The following is a 22982-nucleotide window of genomic DNA, read 5'->3' as shown; positions in this document are numbered from 1 at the left end:
GCCCCGGCCCTGCCCCGGCTGAGGCGGAGGCGGCGGCGGCGGCGGGATGGCGGCGCCGCTGAGCGATGGGGACCGTCGGAAGCAGATCAGCGTGCGGGGCATCGCGGGGCTGGGGGACGTGGCCGAGGTGCGCAAGAGCTTCAATCGCCACCTCCACTTCACCCTCGTCAAGGACCGCAATGTCGCCACCCCCCGCGACTACTACTTCGCGCTGGCCCACACCGTGCGCGACCACCTGGTGGGCCGCTGGATCCGCACCCAGCAGCACTACTACGAGCGGGACCCCAAGGTGAGCCCCGGCGGGACGAGGGGCTGGGGCTGGGCGGCCGTGCCTTCACCAAGGGTGTCTCCGTGTCTACCTGGCAGGTGTCCCTGTGGGTGCGACCCATGGGCCTCGTCCCTTGCATTCACCTGCCTGTGGGGCCGCTTGCCACGGCAGTGCCCCTCATGCATCGCACCGTGATTTCTTCCCTGCGGGCATCATGACACCTGTATCCCTCACACGCACTCCGCTGTTGCTGTGTCCCCAGGGGCATTACCATGCCCGTGTCCCTTGTACACACCTCGGCGTGGCTGTGTCCCTCACACACATCTTGCCATGCCTGTGTCCCCACTGACATCACCACAGCCGTGTCCCTTGTGCACTTTGCCTTGACTGTGTCCCCACAAACTCTTTGCAGTCCTGTTCCACTGAACCTGACTGCAGCATGGCCCCACCTCAGACACTCTGATAACTGTTCCCCTGTACCTTGTCACAGCCATGTCCCCTGTGGTCCCACTCTGAGCAGGTCTTTGCTGCTGCCAGCTCCTCTGCATGCTCCACCACAGTCACGTCCTGCACTCACACCGCTGCGGTGGTGTCCCCTGCGGGCATCGTCACCTCCATGGCTCAGCACAGTTGTGTCCTGACTTCACTCCTGCAGAACATGCAGGCAGCTCAGCTTTGAGGCTGGAGAGGAGTTTCTTGCCTTGTGAAAACCAGACATGCTCTCCCAGGTCACCAAAGCCCGGGATTCCTCCCCGCTTGCCAAGTCAGGACAGTGATCCTTGAGGTGTTGGGGGCTGCAAGATGTAATTCAGACTTAATCCTTTTGAATTAAGACCCAATCCAGTGCTTGACTGGAGAGCCACAGAGAGCAGGTGTGTACTGAGAAAGGCACATACCTTCCCCAGGGTGCAGGCAGGCAGCCACCTCCCTGAGTCAGCTCTTTTCCCAAGATTATGAATATTGCCTTGACACAGGAAACAAAGTGCACTTTCACAACAGAATGGCTGCACGTGCACTGGGAGTTACCCTGGGGCTTGGGACTCTCCTTTTATCCTAACTCACACAAATGTACCCATATCTGTATTGCAGCACCAACAGAAGGAATTGCACAGATCCCAGAAAGGCTCAGAGGGGCCTGGAGTGAGTCTTCTTCCTGTCCTCTGCACTTAGATTTTCACTAGAAATGTGCCCCTGTGGGAGACTGAAAGGAGCAGAACATTTGTGTGTGATGATTTCAGTCTTTCTGATGAGCCCCAGGGAATAGACTGACCCTTTCAGACTCCCAGCAAAGGTGGCAGAGTGGGTAATCCTGCTGCTTAGCAGAGAAAGATCCACACTGCAGTGGAAATAGATTCAAAGGATAGCATAATTTGAAGTCAGGATATTGTTCTGTTAAGAATTCCAGTTTATTTATAAAAATACCCACAGTGATGAATCTGATTGAGGGCAAAAGTTTGCACAGCCTGCTCCTCATCCCACAAACAGGCTTTCGTTAGTATTTGTGGCACAGACAGAGCTCCTCTCAAACTTGGAAGGTCACTGCACAGTTGTGCCAGGAACCCTGCCACCCATGGGACAATTTACTTGTTCAACAGGGTGAAATGGGAGTGAAACTCGGTGTGGGGTGAGCAGCAGGACCCATCAGATGGGAGTGCTGGAAAATTACTTTCAGGAAGGTGCTGGCCCTCAGCCCAGCCGGCCTGCATGGGGCAGGGGGCTTGCTCTGGCTTTTGGGAGACTGGATCAGCTTCAGCCTGGCATGGGAAAACTTTAAAAGCCCAGCGTAAACATCACCTCAGCTGAGCCTGACAGTGTATAAATATGTCATTCAGCATCCTAGATAATACTTGCCCTGAGTTAATTAGGGAAACACTTAACAGGCAGCGAGATTTTTCTATAGAAGGCTGTTGGCGGGGAGATGTGTGGTGGAGACTTGGCCGGCGTCCCGCATGAAATTCTTCTGACAAACAGCTCTGGTGCGTGGTGTTCAGGAGCAGGCGCCAAAAGCCAGTCTGGGAAGACATCCCTCCTCTGGAAAATGCTTGGGTCTGCTATTGATTTTAAGCAGCTTTGGTGAAAGCAAAGTGTTGTGCTGTGTGTAAGTGTCTCGCTTTGCCTCTCCAGCGCATTTACTACCTGTCCCTGGAGTTCTACATGGGTCGCACTCTGCAGAACACCATGGTGAACCTGGGCCTGCAGAATGCTTGTGACGAAGCCATTTACCAGGTAAAGTCTTGGGGGTACCAGGGTCCCCCTTTGGCTAAACTTTTCCACACAGATGGCTGAGTATCTTTATTTCTCAGGGCTTCATCTGGGAAGGTTGTGTTATTTGGACTATACAAAATGAAGCTTGGCTCTTTCTTAGTGTTTTTCATTCCCTAGAGAAGACAATGGGAGGACATTGTGGTTCCTTGGAGTTGGAGTACATTTTTTTCCAAACCACCATTTTCCTCTAGCGAATGGGAGAACCCAGAAGTGTATACTGAAAACAACACCCAGTATCCTAAATGACATGAGAGTCACAGGCTGCAAAGAGGCTTCCATTAGTAGGAGAGGTGATGTTTTATCACAGGAGATGTAGTGTAATGGGAGAGACTGGACCAGAGCAGCAAAACACCAAATTACAGTTCATACATTGAGGTACAGAAGGCACAGCAGCAGCACTGCCAGATAGAAGTTAATTGGTGGGAAGGGAGAAAGGAGGGGAAATAATTTGCTTGAAATAAAATGTCCTCAGATGATGGAAAAAAAAACACTGCTGGGTATCTCCAAGACAATCACTAATGTGAGGCCACTGTTACTTATTTATATGGTTATTTACAGACACCTCTGCAACAGCACAATGACCTCTTTTGACGGAATGTGAGGTTTTCGGCTTTCTCACATAAACGCTTTATTTCTCCCAGCTTCCCCTCTCCTCTCCCTCTGCCCCATCAGATTGATCCATGTTACAATTACTAGCAGAGGCTGGGCACTTCACTGTATCTCTAAACGAGGTACTGCAGTTGCTGTAACAACTTGCCAGGAAACATCCTGGCAAGCACTTTCCTTGCCAAGAGATCGGAAGGGATTTCCAGGGAGGCACCTGTTTCCTCTCTGAGGTATTGTGCCTCAGAGGGTAGGCTGTTTTTTTTTCAGGGAGCATCCTCCAAGTTCCTTTACAAGACACTTTCAAAGTGCAGATTTGGCCCGACATGCCAAGGCTTTCCTTGCTGTAGCCTCCAGCATGTGGAGCTCATCATGGCCAGTGGCCAGGTTGCTTCAGAGGTCTTGTATCCAGCATAGCTTTGTCATTGACAGAATTTGTCTCAGTTTTTGTGTCCCCATCACTCTGTGCATGAGGCTTTCCCACCTTGTGTCTGCAGACCACTGAAGTGCTGGGAAAACAGTTTGGGGAGCAGCTGTGGTATTGGCTTGACTGTTCCCCCCTGGCATCAGGACGAGCTACTGCTGCCCCCTGAGAGTCTGCACCTCTGGACTCTTGGAGAGTCCTTGCTGCTGGCAGCCTTAGCCTTCATTTGGCAGGGGCCCCCAGGCCATAGAATTAATGGCTCAAGAGATGCAGGCAACCACTTCCAGCCATGGACTGCAGCCAAGGAGCTTGGTGGCAGGCTGGGCAGGATGTGGGAAGCACAGAGAGTGATGGTGAATGCTGCAGTCACTGCTGCCAGCCTGGCTGTGCCCTTCCTCAAGGACCTGATGGGCATGGGCAGAGGGATGACCTCCCCTTCCCAGGCAGGACTCAGGGGTTCCTTGCACACTGACTTGACCATTCCTCCCATACTGTCTCCAGTGTCAAGTTTGGTCAAAGGCATCCTGACCTGAGGGGATGCCAGGGCATGAGTGTTTTGTCTGAAGTCTCTAAGGAAACCTTCTTTATGGGAAAGTGACATCCGGTGATGGGCTAAATGGTTTTCCAATCAATTGGGCTGCCCAAGGACTAGGGGCTGGTGAGATGCTTTGTGGGGAGGGATGCAGAGACCTTGTGGATTTAACTTCCCTCAGTGTGGGTGGTTTTGGGATGTGTTTGTCCTCCTTGGAGAGCAGCTCAGGACATGGGGTTTGTTTGGTGACATGTTCTGCTGTGGTTCTTCCCCAATAGCTGGGTTTGGACTTGGAGGAGCTGGAAGAAATTGAAGAAGATGCTGGACTGGGAAATGGAGGCCTGGGCCGCCTGGCAGGTAATACAGGGGGAGGAAAGTTTCCTTCTCATGGAGAGTGCATGGGGACTGAGGGTGGTGTGGCTGTCACACCCTCACTACTGGCATCTGCCCCATAGCTTCAGCAGTGTGGGACCCTCCTGCCTGCTCCTGGTTGGCCAGAAACATCCCCTCCCCAGTGAGAGCTGTAGGTGTGTGTTCCTCAGTGCAGCAGGCAGGGCTGCGGCTGGAAGAGGCTGTCTGGAGCCTTTCTCCTCACGTCCCCGTGAAATCTCTCACTTCTCAGAGGCACTCAACAGCTCTCACACAGGCAGATTGTTGGCTGCTATTTTAGTCTGCCTGTCCCGTGGGACAGCTGGAGATGAGAGCTCGCCGGCACAGCGTAAACGCTGGGGCTGATCTTTACCAGAAATGCCAGGATTGAGGGCTGGAAGGGTTTCCTTTGAAAGCAATAATAGTTAAGTAGCTGGTGGTGGAGCAGGTCAGGGTCAGAAGCTCTGCTTCGCTGGGCGGACAGGCTTAGACCAAGGCCAGTTTAGAAGAGCTCTCGTTGCAACAAAGCTGGATTTGGGGTTTTGGTGACCTGTCCTTGTCACCAACAATTTTTGGGGGTTTGTGGTTGCTCAGCAGGACTTGCACAGAGTCCTGCTGCAGACTGTCTCCTTGTCTCCCTTCTGCACATGGGTTTCCTCTGAGTAATAAACATTTCCAGCAGCACTGTTGTGGCAGCTCCTCATCTCCATGCACAGCATGCTGTAGCACGTGCAGCAAGCAAGGAGGGAGGTTCCTTGCAGAGTGCCCACGCTCTGCTCCTACAGCCTGTTTCCTTGACCCTTACAGCCTGTTTCCTGGACTCCATGGCCACACTGGGGCTGGCAGCTTATGGTTATGGCATCCGCTATGAGTTTGGGATCTTCAACCAGAAGATTGTCGATGGCTGGCAGGTACTTGGGAGACTCAGGTCCCTTTTTCTTCCTCTGTTTCATGCTATGGGCAAGGCCTGGACATAAAAGGCACTGCAGTGCCTTGAGCTACTCCTAAACTGGGCATTTGAGTCTGTCACTCATCAAGATGATGCGAGGGTTGAGCCACAGGGCATGGCTGAGACCAGAGGTCTGCCTGCCTGCATCTCCACAGTGCAGCTGCAACAGCCCCAAAGTCTCATCCAGCTTGGCAGTGAGTCAGCAAAGCAGTCAGACTAAGGATGGAGATGTGCCTAAATACCTCAGGAAGGTGTCTGGCAAAGGATGTGTTTGATCATGATGGAATGTAGGAAAGTGCCTGGGGTGATTGCTGCTCCTGTGGTTTCCCTGGTCAGTGGCAGACAGGACTTAAACAGGGATTTTCCTGTAGCATTAGTGACCATACTATTTTTCAGTGAAAATAGGCTAAAAAACTGCCCCAGCTAACAGTTTTCCTTACTGTGTGCCTGGAAATGGTTTTCATTAGGAGACTTACCTTGCTTCAGAGTATGAAGTATCTTTTTCTCCTTAAAACACCACTCTGTAAGTCAGGGACGATGAGAGGTTTGAAGGTTTTTTCCTGCTTCTCCACAAAGGAGCTGCAATGCTAGGCCCCATAAATGGTGAAAACAGGGAGGGGAAATTTTCCCCTGCGTTTGACTTCATGTTTCTTAATAAAGAACAGAGGTGGTGGCATGCTGGGCTGTGGCACTCCCCCCTGCCTTGCCCCTCCTTGTCCCATTATCTCCCCCTTCCTTTAAGTCCCTCCCCCCCACAGCAGAGAAATTCATGGAGGCACAAAGCATTTCTGGATAACACTAGCCTGCGTGGCTCTGATGGATTCACTTTGCTCTAATTGCCACGGTTGTGAGCTGAGAGGAGAAACCCTCTCTGGCAGAGGGCAGAGCAGTTAACAAGACCTGGCTTACAGGGTGTTGCTTGTGGCCAGGAACAGCACCACTGGGTGCCATATCCCACATATTCCACAATCCACAGTCAAATTGGATGTAAAGGACTGGAGACAAACCAAGTGCAGAGGTCTGTGCAGTTTGGATGGTTTAAACCTTAACAAAGGTTTGTAGAGGCTGATTTATTTATGCCAGTTGGGATGCAGTCATCCAAGTTTTAGAAAGCCCAGCTATCCTCTAGAGGCCTCTGCATATCCATTTTTAAAGCCAGCTTGCTGGAGCTTTGCTTTCAGATCGATCTCCCTTCAAAGAGCCTTGTTCAGCCTTCACTTGGAGCCATGAGCCACTCCTTGAAGACCATGTTCTCTTGCAGGTGGAGGAGGCGGATGACTGGCTGCGCTACGGCAATCCCTGGGAGAAGGCCCGCCCCGAGTACATGCTCCCAGTGCACTTCTACGGCCGTGTGGAGCACACTTCCGAGGGGGTGAAGTGGATCGACACCCAGGTACCACCATCTGTCTCCCTGCTGGGCTGGAGAAGGCCAGGCAGGGAGCCCTGGGCTGCCTGAGGTCTTCAGGCTTTGCTTCTCCCCAAGACTGGCCAAACTGCATCTGCTACCCTTGCAGTTACAAAGGTGACTTCGTAGCCTATGGAGTTTGAGGAGATAAAATCTTCTGTTGAATTGTTGCAGCAGGATTTGAGAAGAAAGAGGGATCTATTGATCTCCAGGGCAAAGCCCCAGTCTTGCATGGATTTATGTTAGAGGAGAATTGTAGGCTCCTTCCACGTTGTTCCTGGCCACTGCTCACTCACACCCTGTGAGTGAGCAATGGCCACTCTTTCAGGTGGTTCTGATGTTGCTGCTGTGCAGAGGCATGGAGCAATCCTGTGGGTGTTTAATTCTTGTCATGAGAGCAAGTTCCTCTTTCCCAGAGCAGCTCAATGGGCAGAGTGCTGCCAGGGAAGGCTGGAGACATGGATTCCAGTTTCCAGTCTGCCTGGAGGCCTTGATTTGTGGCATCATGGAGCACAAACACTCCTTCAGCCTCTCCCACAGTTGAGGAGGTAATGCTGTACTTCAGGAGCTCGTGCTTGTTCAGGGTACTGCATCATAGGTGCATTCCCATCTTGCTGCTAACAAAGGCACAGGGTTATTAAAAGGATTGAAGATGCTTCAGCCTCTCTGTAAGCACTGCTCAGGGTGCAGGAAGGAAGGACAATCAATTTCTCTGTGATACAGGGAGATGACCTAACCTTGTTCCCATAATGTTCAGTGGTCTCTCAGCCTGATGGACCAGCTCAGTTAATCCGAGGAGCTCACAGTCACAGACCCCAGCCATTCTCTTCAGCTCCAAGAGCTGAAGCTCAGTTACAGAGTCACCCGGGCCTGGTCAGAGGAGAAATAAACCATTTTATTTCTGGTTGTCAGAGGCCATGCAGTGACCTAGGCCATTGCCAGATTACAGTGTTCAACATCACAGCCCCAGCACAGGGAACATTTTGGAGGAGCTGTGCCAGAGGTCTCTGGCCCCCAGGTGCAGCAGGCATCCATTTGGGCACCAAGTACCATTGCATTTCAGCATGCCTTTCTTCTGATCCTCCTGATAGTCTGGGGTTTCAGGGATCCCAAACACTGCTTCCTACAAGGAGGTGAGTTTTCAGATAGGGCTGCTTAGGGAACAAGTTGGAAAGGTTGGAAAAAGCCAAAGATGCAGTCTCCAAATATAGCATGGCTGAGTTCATGTGATGTGTGCCCCAGTCCCTGGGCAGGCTCCCTGCCTGCTTCCATGTTCGGAACTGCTAACAACAGCTTGGAAAGCCTGAGCTTTTGCTGATTCTCCCCAGAGGGTAGGTGTTGCTGATGCCAGCACAAAGGGGCTGCTCAGGACCAGCACACTGATCTGCCCAGGTTTTCCCTGCTGTGTGAGCTGGGAGCTCCAGGGTTACTCACTTAGCCATGTGTGTAGCCTCCTGAGGCCTAAGCATCATCTGCAAACTGCACAAAGAGTTTCACACTCATGTTCAGTTCAGGTGCTGGAGATCTCAGTAGAGTTATCCAGGCAGGTTCAACAAACCCTGAATATTGGGTGGATGGCTCTGGAAATGGTGCTGCAGTTGTAGGGTTTGGTCCTGGCAGGTTGCAGAAGGCTAATGGGCAGGATTCAGGCTGTGGAGTTAATCCCAGATGGAAACACAAAAGTCCAAGCTGCCCTGGCTCTACCCCAGCACAGACAGAATCATGGTGAGCAGCTGAGGGTACTTTCAGTGCTCTGAGAGCAACCCCAGTTGGTATAGGAGGGTCAGCAGGTTTCTTGCAACTCTCTCTTGAATTTGTTTGATGGGGTTGTAACTCCAGTTGGTCAGTAAAGCTCCAGACAGCTCTGGTTCCCTATGAATGCTTTCCCAGTAGGTGGTGGAAGTGCCCATGACAGCAGGGAAATAGGTGAGGCTCAGCAGGTGTATTTTAGTGAGGTGAGAGTCCTTCCACGGCCAGGACTTGTCTTTATCCTCTGGATTCTTCCTGCAGAGGTTTCAGCCACTGTCCCACATTCTCTGAGCTGTGCTGTGACCAGGGGGGAATACTGTCCTTTCCAGGTTGTCCTTGCCATGCCTTACGACACCCCAGTGCCTGGATACAAGAACAACACTGTGAACACCATGAGACTCTGGTCTGCCAAGGCGCCAAACGACTTCAACCTCCAGGAGTGTAAGTGCTGTCCTTCCACTGCCTCTCCTCTGGCCAGGCTGGGACACTGTTGTCCCTTTGTGCATGGCACCTGGCACAGCACTTCACATCTGGCCTGCTTTGTATTTATCTCATAGCTGTCTCCAAAACACAGCACTGTGTGCGAATCCATGGATCACACTACTCCCCAACTGCTTCCAGAGCCCTCATACACCAGGACACCCACCCATCTCCTCTTGCCACTCTAGTACCTTTCATACATGTACATTCCCATTCTGTTCCATTATTACCAGCCTGAATATTCCTGTTACAAAATCTCTCAGCAAGAGAAGACAGAAAAGTATGGTGTCAGGGACCTGACTGAATCTCTACAGCTGCTGCAGTGCTGTGTGTATTTCTCTCCCTGCAGTCAATATGGGTGACTACATCGAGGCAGTGTTGGACAGAAACCTGGCAGAAAACATATCCAGAGTTCTCTACCCAAATGATAACGTGAGTGACTTGCTTGTTTTTCTTCCCTGTTGCTCAGAATTATCCTTCCTGCACTTGTATCTCCTTGTTTGCAAACTCTGGAAAGTCATGGCCATCTGATGCTTGTTGCTCTGCTTTAATGCAGTAGATTGTCCCTATAATTCCCAGTGAACAGGTGTGGTTCTGCTGGCTCCAGAGGGTCTTTCCTGACTGATTGGCAGCTAAGACTGTGGCCTATATGATGTAGCTGCTCTGTTCCATGCTGCAGGGAGGGGAAGACATTACTCCTTCAGCTTCAAGGCAGTTGCCAGTTTACATGGTGGGGACTCATCTCCATCCCTAATTCAAGGGATTTCTCACTGCAAGGGCTGTCCCAGGCCAAGCACTCACTGGGCTCTGGGTCCAAAAGGGAAGAGCCCTCATATCTAGTCATGGATTGGCATCTGTGCTGGAAAAGCAAATATCCTGCACTTTACCCCGCACCCTATCAAACCTGCTGGTGTTTTAAAACAGACCAGCACAAAGCACAGTGTGTAGGAGGCAGCTGGTATGTCCAGAGGCACTTCTGGCTATTGCAGAAAGCCCAAAATCGTTTGTCCAAAAATCCTGAAAAGGATTTTGCTGCAAGGGAGGGAGCTGTGCTGGCTCTGTAGGAGGAGCATGGATGGGGCAGGCTCTGTTGCTCTCTCTGGAAGCAGCTGTTTGGGATGCCAAGCCCCTTGTGAGTCCCTGCAGCTGTTGTCCACATCAGAGACGTATGAGAAACATCCACATTTGCCCTGGTGAGGAGCCAAATGTCTGAAGGGTGTTGGGAAGCCCCTCGGGGTGCAGAGGAGCATCTCCAGGGCTTTGGCTGCCAGGTGGGGATGGCAGCTGCAGCTCTGATGGATGTGGTGTCCCCACTCGTAGTTCTTCGAAGGCAAGGAGCTGCGGCTGAAGCAGGAGTACTTTGTGGTGGCTGCCACCCTCCAGGACATCATCCGCCGCTTCAAGTCCTCCAAATTCGGCTGCCGAGACCCTGTGAGAACGTGCTTTGAAACCTTCCCAGACAAGGTGAGTTTCTGGCACCGGGGAAATTTCAGCCAGACCTGTCTCTCATGAGGGAGAGCAGAATGCTCAGGACTAAATGGGGGCATTTATACAAACACCCTGTCAGTTTGGATTGTAAAAGAGATGATCTCCAGGCCTATTTTCCCAGGGAAAAAATTGTAATTTGGAGCAAAACTTGAAAAGTTTGAATAGCTCCATTGATGAGAGGTCTGTCTGTTTCTGGGTTGTGAGTCATGAGAAGAGCCTTGGGGCTGACCCTTACCCCAACCCCTGAGCGTGCAGGGCACTGTCACAGCCCTGTCACTGCCAGAACTGAGACCAGCAAGTCTGTGTTGCAGGTGGCTATTCAGCTAAATGACACCCACCCTGCCCTGTCCATACCAGAGCTCATGCGGATCCTGGTGGATGTGGAGAAAGTGGACTGGGACAAGGTGAGCAGAGTTGGGAGGACCATGCTGAACCTTGCAGGGGAAGGACCTGTGGAATTCCCTTTTCCCTCCTGGCCTGGGTGCATGTGCATTAACCTGCTGTTTGTAACGCAGGCCTGGGAGATCACAAAAAGGACCTGTGCCTACACCAACCACACCGTGCTGCCTGAAGCCCTGGAGCGCTGGCCAGTCTCCATGTTTGAGAAGCTGCTGCCACGCCACCTGGAGATCATTTATGCCCTTAACCAAATGCACCTCGATGTAAGGGACTGGTCCCAGGCCGTGGGAACCCTGGGGGTCTTGGTGTGACCACCTTTAGGATGGGAGTGCTCCTAGGTCCTGTGGCTGTGTCACTCTTGTCCCTCTCCCTGCCTGCAGCGTGTGGCAGCTCTGTACCCAGGGGACATCGACCGTCTGCGGAGGATGTCGGTGATCGAGGAGGGAGACTGCAAGCGGATCAACATGGCTCATCTCTGCGTCATTGGCTCCCACGCCGTCAATGGCGTGGCCCGCATCCACTCCGACATCGTGAAGAACTCAGTGTGAGTTGGGACATAGCCAGGCACCCTCTCTGCCCACTGGGCTTTGCCTGCCAGCTGGGAAGGGGTGAGCTGGGTGTCCAGGTCTGCTTTGGTTGCCTTGCTGGGGAGACTCTCTCCCTTTGGAGCTGGTGAAACTCTCGGCATTGCTGCTGAGGGAGGGGGTAAGAGGCAGCAAAGAGTTCACAGCTGTTACAGGGAGAGTGACAGAGTCAATCCTGAGTCAGGAGCACACACTGGGGTGGCCCAGCTGTACCTCTGGGTGGTGGTGTGTGGCTCAGAGCTCCCTGGTGTTTCAGGTTCAAGGATTTCTATGAGCTGGAGCCAGAAAAGTTTCAGAACAAGACCAATGGCATCACGCCGAGGCGCTGGCTTCTGCTGTGCAACCCAGGACTGGCTGACATTATTGCTGAGGTGAGTGGTGAGCATGTGAGGTGAGGGGCTGAGCATGATCCCTTTGGTCACCTCTTCTTGTCGTCTGGTCAGCCCCCAGGCAGAAATCTGCATTTGGTCCCTGCCCTCGTGGGGACTGCGCACAGAGACAACCAACCACAGGGTGTCTGCACAAGTGTGCAGCTTCATAAGCACAAAGAGCTCCTGTGGAGGCCCAGCCCCAGTTCTGTCCCTTCTGTTTCCCAGGCCCTTTAGGGACAGGTTTTTACATCACACTGCAACATGCCATGGCTGAATATCATCCTGCAATTAAATGTATCTTCATGTCCTGCCCATCAGTTTCTCCAGCTGGCAAGAGGCCGTGGCATATGTGCACACACCCTCCCTCTTTCTGCTAAAACTCCTTGAGAAAGGGGGACTTCTCCAAATTTTTACTAGTGCCCTGTTTCCATTTGGCTTCTTTGTGACACAGAGAAGTAACCTCACCATGAGAAACTGTAGCCCTTTTCCGGGCCACACTGCCTATTCCAGTTCCCGGTGGGACAGTGGCACCTCTGCTGGGGAAGGGCAGTTGTGGACTGGGTGAAGTGTCTCATGACATTCCTGGTTTGTTGTTTTAGAAAATTGGCGAGAGCTTTATCACAGATCTGAGCCAGCTGAAGAAGCTACTGGAATTCATTGATAATGAGACTTTTATCAGGGATGTGGCAAAAGTCAAGCAGGTAACGTGCACTGGAGGTGGCCTAGGGGAAGAGGGCTAACAGCACCATGCTGCCAGGAACATCCCAGCAGCGAATGCTCACTTCTGATGCAAGTCCTGGGAACTCATGCCTGTATTTTTCTGCCAGGAGAACAAGCTGAAGTTTGCAACCTACTTGGAGGAGCAGTACAAGGTGAAGATCAACCCTATGTCCATGTTTGATGTCCAGGTGAAGCGAATCCATGAGTATAAGCGGCAACTGCTGAACTGCCTGCATGCCATCACCCTCTACAACCGTAAGTCCCCCAGCCTCTCACTGCCAGGACTTCTCTCCAGGAGGGAAGACAGAGTGTCTGGAGGGTGATACAGAGCTCTGGGAAAAAGCTCACAGCCCAAATCTCCAGCCCAGGTAACCTCCACACCTGTTCTGCAGGTGTCAAGACTGACCTGGTGCAAGTTAAGACCCCATTTCCCACTGTATATTTGGAGCCCCTGCCCATTCCCAAAGGGAGGCAAGTCATTGGTGCTCTGCATTGTTCTGGCTTTAGTTCTCCAAGGATCTGAATCTGCAAGGATTCTGTGGCCATTTTTTGCCCACCACATGTCTCATTGGGCTTCAGGGTCCTGCAAGGATGATGGGTCCTTGTGACATGGGTTGAGATCCCAGCCCATCTCTGATCCAGGCAGTAAACTCTGCCCAGTTTATCTTCAGTTCTGAAGATTATAATTTATTTTTTTTTTTAAGATCAAATTTGACCTTTCAAATTTGAAAAAATTTTGAAGAAAGATCCCTGCTCTTTCAGGCATCAGATGTAATCCATCCAAATCCTTTGTGCCCAGGACCATTATGATCGGAGGAAAGGTAATCTGCATTCCAGACTCGGTGCATGTGTGGCTCAGGGGGTGGGTGGGGAAGGTCCTGTCCCCTTTCCTTGGCTTTGCTGGGCCTGCTGTAGATTAGTCAGCAGTAGGAAACAGCTCCATGGACTAACTGGACTGAGCAAGGCTCCATCACTATTACCCCATGGCTCAGGACCTTTCCTCCCAATAGGGTGTTTTTCCTAATTTATGGGTGGGAGAATTAGGATTGTTCAGGGTCTGGGGAGACTTTATTGTAGTCTTTCAGTACTTGAAGTGGGCCTTTTAAGAAAGATGGGGATAAATGTTTTAGCAGGATCTGTTGTGATAGGACTAGGGATAGGGGTTTTAAATTGAAGAAGGGTTAATTTAGATTAGATCTAAGGTGGGAATTCTTTTCTGTCAGTGTGGTGACCCACTGGAACAGGTTGCCCCAAGGTGATACGTGTTCCATCTCTGGAAACATTCAAGATAGGTTGGATGGAGCTCTCAACAACCTGGTCTAGTTGATGTGCCTGCTTATTGCAGGGGGGTTGGACTAAATGTCTTATAAAGGTCCTTTCCAACCCAAACCATGCTGTGATTCCATGTGAACAGCAGAGGTGAGGCTCAGACTCCCAGTGAGGACCCCACACTGGCATCTCTCATGCTCTCCCTTCCTTAAAAGCTTTCCCCATTTCTGGGCTGCTCTTCTTCAGGCAGCCCCTGGCTACCACATGGCCAAGATGATCATCAAACTCATCACATCCATTGGTGAGGTCATCAACAACGACCCCTATGTGGGGGACAAGCTCAAGGTCATCTTCCTGGAGAACTACCGGGTATCCTTGGCTGAGAAGGGTATGTCTGGTCTTTTGTAAGCATGTGTCAGAAGTTGGGCATGTGCTAGCCAAGCCCAGGAACGGGCTGGCCTGAGAGGCTGTTGTAGAAGGACACCTGCCTGTCCCCTAGCAAGAGCCTGAAGGCTTCACACAGGGCAGGAAGCCAGCATGCAGGTCTGGCATCAGGTGTATGGGGTCATGGCAAAGCTAAGCCTGGCTCCAGAATTGTGCTGTTTGGGCTGAGGGCAAGGTCAGAAGGGCCATTGGCAAATGCCAGTCCTGGTTGTGGGGAGCTGCAATGTGCCAAGGATTAACTCCTACCTCTCTTGCACCTGGCAGTGATCCCAGCAGCGGATCTCTCCCAGCAGATCTCCACAGCTGGCACGGAGGCCTCAGGTACTGGCAACATGAAGTTCATGGTGAATGGAGCCCTCACCATTGGTACCATGGACGGAGCCAATGTGGAGATGGCTGAGGAGGCAGGCGAAGAAAATCTCTTCATATTTGGCATGCGAGTGGAGGACGTGGAGGCCCTGGATCGGAAAGGGTTGGTGCACAACAGGGCTTGTCAGATGGGGATGCAGAGCTCAGCTCTGGTGGGGAGAGCCACATTCTCTGGGAGGGGCATTTTCCTCTCTGGGCAGTTCTGGAGCAAGAAAAAGCAAGGGGCTAGAGGCAGTCTTTGCCTTGGGCTGCAAGGATTCAGTTCACCCACAGCACAGTGGCTGTGAGTGGGACATGGCACAAAGTGTATCAGACACAGCTGCTGGTTGGAGCCATGAGCAGGGTGCTCTGATGGACACAGCCCTGGGAGCAAGTACCCTCACTCAGGAGCTGTACCACATCCTTGCCTGCCCTGCCTGCCCCAGACACAAGGGCCCCAGGAAGAGCAGCAGTGCCTAGAGCCTCTCTGTGCTGGGCACAGGTACAACGCCCGGGAGTACTACGAGAGCCTGCCCGAGCTGCGCCAGGCCATCGACCAGATCAGCAGCGGCTTCTTTTCCCCTCGAGACCCCGGCTGCTTCAAGGATGTTGTGAACATGCTGATGTACCACGACAGGTGAGTCCTGGGAAGCATCCCTGTGCAGCGGGGAGCCCTGCCTGCTCATGGGAAGATGTCTGTCCTGCCCACAAGGCAAACCCCAGACAGATTCTGCTTTGGGTTTCAGGTTTAAGGTGTTTGCAGACTATGAGGCCTACATTAAGTGCCAAGGGCAAGTGGACCAGCTGTTCATGGTAAGACAGGCCCACTGCTGAGTGGGAAGGCTGGGATCTTTGTCCATGGCAGTGCAGTGGGAAGGCTGTGGGTAACTGGGATGAGTGTGCTCCAGCGGAGCCCTTATGGATACTGCAGCATGTGTGTGCCCTGGGGCACGGTGAGGCAGGTTTGGCTGCTGTAGCAGCCCCACACTGTGGTGTTTTAAACCAGCCAGTGCCCTACAAGGCTGCAAGCCAGGATGGAACTGAGTGAGCAACTGGGTACTGACATTGCCTCTCCTCTTCTTAGGATCCTCGTGAATGGACAAGGAAAGTCATCAGGAACATTGCGTGCTCGGGCAAGTTCTCCAGTGACAGAACCATCACAGAGTATGCCCGTGAGATCTGGGGGGTGGAGCCTTCTGCCACAGCAATCCCCCCACCCAACCTCCCCCGAAACTGATGCAAGCACCAAGGGAAGGAAGGAGGGATGTGCTCCCATTGCAGGAGACCTCACCTGCATTTCACCACCAGTCAGATGGGCTCAGCTCTACAGAACCAAGGCCTTTCCCTCAGAGGGGTAGAAGGATGCTCTGAGGAGGAGCCCTGAATGAGGAACAAGAGCTGGGGGACAAGAGAAAGGACCTTGTGTTTGCACCTACTTAGCCTGCATGTGCTGCATAGTGCTTTTAGTGAGATGACCATGGATAAGTCTTCCACGGCTTGCTCCGTGCTTAACAAGGGCTTTCCAAGTAAACCCTCCCCTCCCTGCTGTGTGCAAGGGCCTGGCCTCCTTGACCCTGCCCCACAAGTAGGATTAACCAACACAGAGTGTGTCTTCAGGGGTCTGCCAGGCCCAAAGCTGGGAGAGGGCAATCCCTGCCCATCCCCTGCCCCAGTATCATCTAAAGAAGGGGGGGGCTGGCAGTGAAAGCAGCTGGCCCCAGGGCAGGCACCAATGTCAAACACTGTGCCACAAAGCAAGAGAGCCTGAGATCAGCCACTTCCTTGCCACAGAGCTTATTGTAGCCTCCTACCACACCTTTTTCCTAACTAAAGACCCAATAACCAAGCTACTCCAGGGATTTTAGCCTCCGTGTCTGCATAGGGAGGGCTGTACCTGCCACTGCCAGATGGGTGGCCGAGCCTGCTGGCTCTTGGCTCTGCAGGTATAGCTGTGTGCTGCTCCAGGGGTGAACAGTGGATCACATCCCTGGCACTCCTCTGTAGCAGAGTCATACTGCTCCACATGTCCCTCCCAGTGCTGGGGTCACAGTTTAACACCCATAGTGCTGTGTAGTGCACCAGTACTGCCCTGTTTGACACCACCTCATTAAAACAATCTGAACACCTGCTGTTTGACTTGTGACTACTCCATGCCTCTGAGTTCAGGTTGCAACAAGTTCAGGCCACAATGCCTGAATCACTGCTGTCCTTCCCCAGCTGTGGCTTTGTGGTTTGTAGTTCCTTGCAGCTGGCATGGTGTTGGCACCGCCATGGGGAGGCAACATACCCATGACAGGCTGACTGTACACACTGGGATGGGGGTTAGTGTTGGGTTTGCCCTGCAAATGGCACACAGGGCTCCTGAACTAGAAATCACACAGGCAATTCCCATCTTCCCCGTTCCCAGGGGAGAAGCAGAGCCTCAGCTGCAGCTGTACTACAGGCACAGACCCTCTGCTCCAGGAAAGTCACTCCCCTAGAGTTGGCAGCAGCCACAAAGATTTGCCCAGTCCCAGCTGCAAGCTCACCTCCCACACATAACCCTACTGCAGCCCTGCCCCACACCCAGCTGACCTGCTCAATGTGGGGAAAATGTCACAAAAACTGCCAGGTAAGACTGGTAAAGCTAAAGTGATCAGCAGTCAATGCCTTTATTAAAACTACACCACTTTTAGATAAACATTTCAGTTTAAATTTCCAAGCGTAGCACTGGCCTGCTAACAGGAATGGTAGTGGTGGGACCAGCAACAGCAGCAGTTCTCGTGCTGGACACCCAGCTCTGTCCCACCAGGAGGAAGGCAGCAGCCAGGCCCCAGCTCAGGCTGCACTTTGCCCCAGGCCAGCTGCCAGCAGCAGCTTTAACTGGAATGTGTGTGTTACTCTCCAGAGCCAGGTAAGCATTTCTTGTCTGTCAGTGCGATAAATTATGGTTGATGCACTTGTACTGAAGTGGCACAGCTACTTTATGAGTATCAGGTCAGAAACCTGAGGGACAACCACACTAATGGCAGAAGAATCTTGGTAAAACAACAAGCTACTGTCTCTTTTGCAACTAGTATGAGCCTTCAGATATAACTCTGATGCATGCTGAGCAGATTATTACTATGCTGTAGACCCCTGACCAGTTGGGGCAGCACAATTCCCTTTGAGCACTAGTGACTAAACCTACAGCACCTGGTACTGTCTATATGGACTGGCATGGGGCAGGACCCCAGTGAGGCAGTGTGTGACTGACTCCTCTTTCAATGCAGAGCATAAACCAGCCCTGCTTCTAGCCCCATGCAGGGAAAGGACATCCCCAGAACCTCTCTCTGTGGGAAGGGCTCATTTCCACTTCCTCCTGGACAATGGTTGTCAGAGGGGCTAAGATGTGCTACTGGAAGTGCACAGAAGGCAGGGGGAAGAGATGGGGAGTGACACCCCAGGTTTTTTTTTTGCATCAAAAACTGTATCACTGCCTGCTTTTAACCACAGTGGAACAATACGGCTGGCTACCAGGAACAGAAAAACCTGACCCAAGGAGTTAAAAGTAGTTAAGGAAAGAAAACCCTTGCCCTTATCACCAAAAAGCAGCACATGGCTGTCTGGGTGTGTACAGGGGTAATGGAAGACATCCATTCCAGCAGCCAGAAGAAGAGATTAAGCAAAAAAGTAATCTCACACTTTCTGGCTTAAACACCCAAATCTGCAGTTTATATACATGTGTCATTCCAATCCTAATAGAAAGTACTTGTGAAGGGGAGGAGGTCCACAGAGGATAGCAGGAATGGGAGCAAAAAATGTTGTTCAGAAGGAAAAAAGTACAGGAAAGAAAAGGGCACTAGCCTTTCCCACTAAAGAGATGTTTCAAAAGGAAGAACAAAAAAAAAAAAAAAATCTTTCATTTTATTTCCAAATGTGTGCAATTACCCCAACACTTGCAGCACATTGTGACTAAAGAGCTGAATAAAAATACCTCTCACTACCTGGATCCTCCATGTATTTGTAATTACAGCCACTGATTGAAAAGGAAAGGCAAAACATGTATTTTCTAGAAAGAACACCTCAAACTCAAGCAAGACAACTGCAGTAAGGAGACATGGCAAAAGCCATTTGTCTACAAATGTATCTCTACATGATCCAGAAACAGCAGCAGTGTTTAAAAGTGAAAGAAACATCCTTGGTCATGACACAGAGTCCTAGGAACATCTGTCCTCAGCAGTACCATGAGGGATGGGCGAGGCTATGCTGCGCTTACATTTTTCACTGTTTGGTACTGGCTTCTGGGCTGTTACCACCCCTCCGTCCAAGTCCAAAAAGGAACCAACAGCTTCTTCCTTCTGCTGTCACAGATGCTGATGCCAGAAGCTGGAGTTGCCAAGGGTACACATCAGGGCTGGAATGGGAATCCCTGACCTGCTCTAGTGCCAGGGATGGAAGAACGGCAGACTGACCCACAGGGAGCAGGGAGGAAAAGGAGAGAGAGGAAGGAAATGAAAATCTCTGTGCTGACAAGCAGACAGTCTTCAGTGATGATGCTCATGTTCAGATTTTCCCAGGAATTCCCTAGAAAAGGAAATGACAAAGCAGTGACACTTGGCTCTCCTATACTCTGGTGCTAGCTACAGCCTGCAGGCCATCCCATTCCCCTGGCAAATATGTCTCAAGCATTTGCAGCTACAAGGAACAGCACTGAGCTTTGCTCTCACACCCATCAGAAGCTCCCACTGGAAGAGCCAAACGAAAGCAACTGCTCTGCAAACAGCTCCTCTAGAGCATGCAGCTCACAGCAGAGATGAGCCAGAAAGTGCTCCCAGATTTCTGTGGCTTCCCTTCCCAAAACCTGCTTTGCAAGGAGGTGGAGAGCTCTGACTCCTGTGCTAAGCCAGCCCCGGTATCTCCCCCGCTGTGGAGAGCAAAGGGTGCCCGGGTGCCCAGCCCAGCGGGGAGCGCAGTTACCGCAGTATCCGAGGTAGCTCTGGACTCCTGTAGATGTACTTGTGCCGGTAGCCGAGGTCTGTGTGGAAGGGCACAAACTGCACCTTGTAGTCCCGGAAACTCCGCGACGTCGCCGCGATGTTGTAAAGCTGAACCCAAGGGGAGGCAAGTGAGGGACTCGTGTTAATCCAACCCAGCTCCCCCTGCCAAACACGCAGCCCCTTCAGACACGGTTGAGGGGCCCTGGCATGAGCAGCTTTGGTGGCTCCAGCCTCATTTCACTACTGATTTGCCACCACCAACACTACAGAATCTGCAGTCCCTCTGAGCTATGCATTTTACACCTTTCTGTTACTGACTTCTTGCCTGGCTGAGAAGTTCTATCCACACCAGTTCCTCCCATCAGATCAGTTTGCAAAGCCACTTGTGTACCTTTTTTCCCAGATGAAATGGTACCACTGGATCATCCTCAGCATGAAGGATGAGCAGGGAGCAGGAAATGTATTTCACACTGTAAAACAGACAACAATGTCACAAAGGCTCAGAGCAATCCCATCGTTCTCTAACACCAACACATATACATTTTTAAGAAAAGTGCAATGACAAACATGTGCTGTGGGCTATTAACTACAATTTAAAACCTTATCTGGTCACTATTCATTTGATCTATAGAAAATTCACCAGTGAAAGACATGCTCATAAAATTTTCTTGCTGCTTAGACCAGAGAAAAGTGGCTCACTCCACTGTAAATCATCACCCTGCCCCCCCACCCCAGGTCCGGTTTGGTTTCAATACTGGAAACTCACAAATGCTCAGGCTCTTCAATGAAAGACTCAGTGAAAGGACACAATGTGATTACAGGCACAGTGGCTTAGGCAAATACACAGCAAAGAAATCTACTCAAACCTTCCTTCCATGTTCCAATGCTACTGTTTAACTTGTAAGGTACACTTGAAAAGCATAAATGGCACGAACCAAATCAGCATATCCCTGAGTAGTCTCTGTTCTCTCTGTTGCATCTGTTCTTACATGAACAATTTAAAAAGACAGAGCTCCACTGTGCTGCTCTCAGGGCTGTGAGAGCAATTGAAATCACTCCAGTAAGAGCAATGCAGCAACAAAAAAAAGCCAGAGAGTGCAGTCTCATCTCTATCCTCATTGATGCTTGCCATGGCTTACTGCAGCCACAGCTGAGACCCCAGCAAAGAGGTAACTCACTTCTCATCGTTTGCAAATTTAATTCCACTCGTCGTGATGGGGTCAAGGAAGAACCAGTCAAATCCAGGGAAGTATCTGTATATCTGAGAGGAAAAATCTGCATTAGTGGCAGGCACCAGCCACTGATACAAACAGCACTAACAGGGCAGGCCACTGCCACCCCATAACATCCCTTGGCTGCTGACCATGCTCTTTGCTGTAAGACTGCCCATTTCCACCAGCATTATTTTTCCTCCCCTGTTTCAGGCCTATCTTACCAGCCTGCTCAGGAGCAGGCCCTGTGGGTGCTTGCACGGTCAGTCTCCAGGTTTCATGCAGGACTGTAGGCAATTCTTCCAGGAAGAGTTTTATCCCAGGGCATCTCACCAGCTTGGCTGCATCTGAGGCCTGGACTGGGTGTCTGCTCAGTTTAGAGCCAGTTCATTCCCATGCTGGACACATGGCTCTGGCACTGCTTATTGTGTGTTCCCAGCAGCTGTCTCAAGTGTAGTTTACAGATACCACCACTGCCCCACAAGTGGTGCAGTTAGCTAAGCTCCAGCACTTCTGAAGGTTCATTTCTATGCACACAATTCCATGCCACCAGTGTGTCACTGTGTACTTGCCACAGAAAAGGGGTGACTCCGTGCCTCCTCCCGTATGTTGGTGAATGGAGATTCCAGGATCAGCGCATCTGGAGGCGTTTCTGAAAAGCCAAAGGCAATGTACTGAAATGCAAGAGTGCAGACAGCCAGCAAGGTCAGGGTCTGCCTCATGAGAGCAGCTGCTGCCATAGTGCACCAAGGACAGCTCTGTCACCACCCCAAACATCTGCGGGAATCTGGGTCAGCAGCAGGCTGCTGGGAAGCGCATCCACGCGTCACACTCACCTCTCTCGCAGAGCCGCCGCACCAGATTTGTTGCAACTCTGTAAAGAAGGAGCATTGAATTGGCACAGGCCCTCTGCAGAGCAGCAGCTCCAGTTGTACCTGGCACAGGTACAACTCAACAGCCACAAGGTCAATCCCTCACACTGCACGAGGTCCGGGAAGCTGGTCCTGTGCACCCACCAGCCTCATGTACCCGACTGCCCCAAGTAACACCAGGGGCCTGTGTTTAAGTGAACAAATCCAAGGAAGAAACACACCAGGCAGCCCCTTGGATGGACTCCTTTCAGGTGGCTCTCAGGCTCCCAGCACATCCACAGCAGTGGGACACAGCCTCCTACCTCCAGACCACAAGGGCTGAGCAAGCAAGAGGGGAATACGGGATATAGGCAGAGGGGGGCTGTGTTCCAGGCAGCTGGAGTGCAGCATCCCAGGGCTACACTGCAAGCTGCTTCCCTAACTGGGACAGAAAGCAGCAAGGTCTCCCCTATGCATCACCCTAATGAGACAGGGATATTTCCAAAGTTGTCAAGTCCTCCAAGCACAGCACATTTCACAAACCTTGAACTCCAGACTGGCTGTGGTCACTAAAGAACTCAGCTGGGGACCAGTCTCAGGACACTCTGACTGCAGTGTTGGGAAACATCACAAGCATGCTCTGACCCAGAAAGGGATTCTGAACAGGGCAAAAAGTGTAGAGGACAAGACAAAGAGAAAGTCTTTGTCTTTTCTCAAACAAAGCAGGGTGTTTAGTGTCACAGCAGTGAAGAGCCACTTCCCTGAAATACCTCCCTGAACCAGCATGTATTTCACAGCTTTTGTGGTCTTACAGTTTATCTGTACACAGATCAGCTCAAAGGTAACTCTTGTGTTACCTCTGCTCCTCCACCAATCACAAAGGTAAGAGCATGTGGTGCTGAACATGACTCGCCTCCAGACAGCCATGGAAAGGGAGGAAGCAGGAAATGAAAGTTAAAAACATGAAGGCAAAGGTACTTGACACCTTGAACTTCCCTGTGCCAGGCATGACCATGCAAACATCAGAGGTGGCCAGCATCGAAGTCATGCAGGCATCTACACAAGCACTGATTACACACAGCATGTTCATCAGGACAGGAGGAAAACCTTTTGTAAGGACAAGGCACACACAAGCATGGCTGGTCTGAGACACTCTTTTAGAATACTAGGGAAGTCTGATGTTCTACTCTGAAAGACAATCTGCAATCTATTATTCTAAGTGTCTTTCTAGTGTGAACCCTCTGCACAATGAAGTTCAAGATCCATTGCTGCAGTCGTTCACTGTAGCCCTTCTC

General features: G+C 51.5%; 2 protein-coding genes across 2 annotated transcripts in view; one reads left to right on the top strand and one right to left on the bottom strand.

The window, feature by feature from the left end:
- Positions 1–8: 8 nt before the first annotated feature.
- PYGB (glycogen phosphorylase B) lies at positions 9–16796 on the top strand. Its single transcript, XM_005533005.3, has 20 exons — positions 9–289; positions 2393–2494; positions 4371–4449; positions 5269–5372; positions 6672–6803; positions 8894–9005; positions 9394–9476; positions 10365–10508; positions 10844–10936; positions 11048–11194; positions 11312–11475; positions 11772–11886; positions 12486–12587; positions 12714–12861; positions 13369–13427; positions 14122–14263; positions 14584–14791; positions 15170–15304; positions 15414–15480; positions 15752–16796. Exons 1-20 carry the CDS (start codon positions 47–49, stop codon positions 15902–15904), a joined length of 2532 nt encoding a protein of 843 aa, XP_005533062.1. The 5' UTR covers positions 9–46; the 3' UTR covers positions 15905–16796.
- Positions 16797–17288: 492 nt separating this feature from the next.
- Positions 17289–22982, bottom strand: part of ABHD12 (abhydrolase domain containing 12, lysophospholipase) — a 37834-nt gene continuing 32140 nt past the window's right edge. Inside the window, exons 8-13 of the mRNA XM_005533007.3 lie at positions 21673–21710; positions 21409–21488; positions 20804–20886; positions 20017–20095; positions 19606–19733; positions 17289–19212 (exon numbers count right to left, since the gene is read on the bottom strand). Coding sequence (XP_005533064.2) covers positions 19173–19212; positions 19606–19733; positions 20017–20095; positions 20804–20886; positions 21409–21488; positions 21673–21710 — 448 coding nt within the window. The 3' untranslated portion in view covers positions 17289–19172. The remainder of the gene's footprint in view (positions 19213–19605; positions 19734–20016; positions 20096–20803; positions 20887–21408; positions 21489–21672; positions 21711–22982) is intronic.

This window comes from Pseudopodoces humilis, chromosome 3 (assembly GCF_049639895.1).
Source record: "Pseudopodoces humilis isolate 2021_Gansu_Grassland_sample_001 chromosome 3, ASM4963989v1, whole genome shotgun sequence".
Taxonomy (NCBI): Eukaryota; Metazoa; Chordata; class Aves; order Passeriformes; family Paridae; genus Pseudopodoces; species Pseudopodoces humilis.
The sequence above is the reverse complement of the archived record's forward strand: the minus strand, read 5'-3'. Positions and strand labels throughout refer to the sequence as shown.

Bases quoted from the DNA above. Each gene is read 5' to 3' on its own strand.
- PYGB (XM_005533005.3), top strand. From the start codon at position 47: ATGGCGGCGCCGCTGAGCGATGGGGACCGTCGGAAGCAGATCAGCGTG. The intron at 290-2,392 runs GTGAGCCCCGGC...TTGCCTCTCCAG, and splicing joins ACTACGAGCGGGACCCCAAG to CGCATTTACTACCTGTCCCT. The intron at 10,509-10,843 runs GTGAGTTTCTGG...TCTGTGTTGCAG, and splicing joins TTGAAACCTTCCCAGACAAG to GTGGCTATTCAGCTAAATGA.